General features: G+C 32.8%; 1 protein-coding gene across 1 annotated transcript; it reads right to left on the bottom strand.

Moving 5' to 3' along the window:
• Positions 1 to 264: 264 nt before the first annotated feature.
• Positions 265 to 672, bottom strand: LOC119602672 (uncharacterized histidine-rich protein DDB_G0274557-like). The gene has a single exon (XM_037954343.1). It carries the CDS (start codon positions 670 to 672, stop codon positions 265 to 267), a length of 408 nt encoding a protein of 135 aa, XP_037810271.1.
• Positions 673 to 2303: the final 1631 nt, after the last annotated feature.

Raw genomic sequence — 2303 nt, 5'->3', positions numbered from 1 at the left:
AGAAAACAGTTATTTTAACTGGATGGATGGATGTTTATTTGTGAGGCACAAACACCCCAAGATCCCACCTCAGCGAAATGTAGATACATACAAACAAAACGTTATAGACGCCCAAATGAAAAGGGGAATGGAATGAAAACAAGGGGCCAGATTGCCAGAACAAAAGATGTTGGATTTTAATCCATAAATTACATCATCAAGATTGAAAATATGCTGATACAGGTTCATTTGGAATCCATTACTCATAGCCTATAATGTGTACGATTAAGTGATTATTACCGAGCTTTGATGACCACTTGGACAGTGTTCATGTTTGCCGCCAGTCGACGTGTGTTTTCCTTGGCCATGGTGATGATGATGTTGTTGTTGATGCTGCAGCATCTGCTGTTGCTGCTGTTGATAATGTGAATAAAATCCTCCAGTGGCTGGCGGAGATGATAGCTGTGACGGTGGACTCTGATGGTGAGCATGATGTGATGACTGCTGCTGTTGGTGATGATGCTGCTGATGATGCTGGTGATTGTGAGTTGTTGGTGGCGATGGCATATTATGGCCACTGTGTGGCAAATGTGATGTATGCTGAAGTCCCACTTGATGGGCATGATGATGCGGAACATGACCCTGGGATGCCTCTAATAAAGTCGGTTGTATATGAGTAACAAATTGGGCCATTTTGTTTTTCTACTTTTTTAAGTTATTTAAAAAAAATAATTCTATTTTTATTTCAAATTTATATATTTCAAGGCAATTTAACTTTTAAATCACTTTTTTCACAAATATTTCTTACACCAAAATATTAAATTCACCATTTATTTTAAATTTATTTCTTTAATTTAATAAAATATTTTTTTTATATTTAAAATAACTTCAACATTTTTATATTTCTGTATATATGCATTATTTTCTTAAGAAAAGAACGTATTAAAAAACTTATGGATTTGCACAATATTAAAATTTTTATTTAATTTGATTTTTTCATTTTTTGTATGGAACAGAATGTGTATAAGTATTAAGTTGCTGGTTTTAAATTGTTGGTATACTAAAAAACAAAAAAAAAAAACACAGAAATTTTCCAAGTGGAAATATTTTCACCAACTTTTTTGTTGCTTTTTTCTTCACAATTTAACTAACACTAACACTCGTCTAGTGTTTTTGCAATTTCTTTTGATTTTTTCCCCGGGAAACAACCTTTTAGCAGGAGCAATGTCAAATAACTAATAGCAGTTTTCCTAGTTATGAAGCTTTTTGCCAGTGCTGTTAATGCTGTTAATGTTACTTCTGCCGCTGCTGCTGCTACTGTTACACATTTATGCTCTTAACTTGCGTACCATCGTCAAAAGGAATAATAATCATCAACACCATCATCTTATTTTTCTTCAACCTCCCCCACCTTCGGTCCGACAAGGTTTAAAGGATTTCAGTGGGTATGAGTATGCTGCAGTCTCTATAAATAAATACATACTTAATGTTAAACTTTTTATATCCCTGATCCCTTTAACGGTTTTAAACAACTTGTTTACTTTTCAATCATTTTACTTTCACACTCATGCATTGTAAAGAATAAAATCATTTCAGTTGAATTTTTTATTACTTCAACTAATAATTCACAAATTTCTTTGCCTTGAACTAAAGCATTATTTTTATGATTCACTAAACATCAATTAGCCTCTGAGACAAATTGTCTGCCTTAAATCTTAAATTATGTGATGTGCTGCTAGTATAATAAACTCATTGTTTTTATTACCCTTACAATGGCCACAGCCTTTAGTAAAGGTTGGCAAAGCGCCCATTTTTCCTAAAGAAAAGTTTTATACTTACAAAACTAATAACTTAATTACACTATTTTGCACAGATTCAATTCAAACTTCTTACAATCCCTTAAATATTTTCACAATTTATTTTATTAGGGTGATATTTATTTGACGCCATCAAAAATTATAGGGGGTATATTGATTTCGTCATTCCGTAGACCTTATAAAGTATACATATAGAGACCAGAGGAATAGACTTAAAAAGATGAAATTTCCAAAATATTCTACATTGATCAGAAATGTTTGGTATTGAAAATGGGCAATATCAGTTCACGCTTTCACATAGCCCCATATAAGGGAACCTCCGAATATGGTTTAAATTATTAATGTTAATTTGGCAGTAAATGTGATAAAATTTTGCACAAGTTAGTTTTATGTACCCAGAAACTATTTTGTAAAGTTTGAAAGATATTGGCATACAACTGACCCTACCCCCCATAAGAGGCCGCCCTTCAGAAAATTACTAACCTTCACAACTGGCCTAAACGTACC

The sequence above is a fragment of the Lucilia sericata genome, unplaced genomic scaffold (genome assembly GCF_015586225.1).
Source record: "Lucilia sericata isolate MDLA Ls3-8-SP2 unplaced genomic scaffold, ASM1558622v1 Contig000000F_arrow, whole genome shotgun sequence".
Taxonomy (NCBI): Eukaryota; Metazoa; Arthropoda; class Insecta; order Diptera; family Calliphoridae; genus Lucilia; species Lucilia sericata.
The sequence above is the reverse complement of the archived record's forward strand: the minus strand, read 5'-3'. Positions and strand labels throughout refer to the sequence as shown.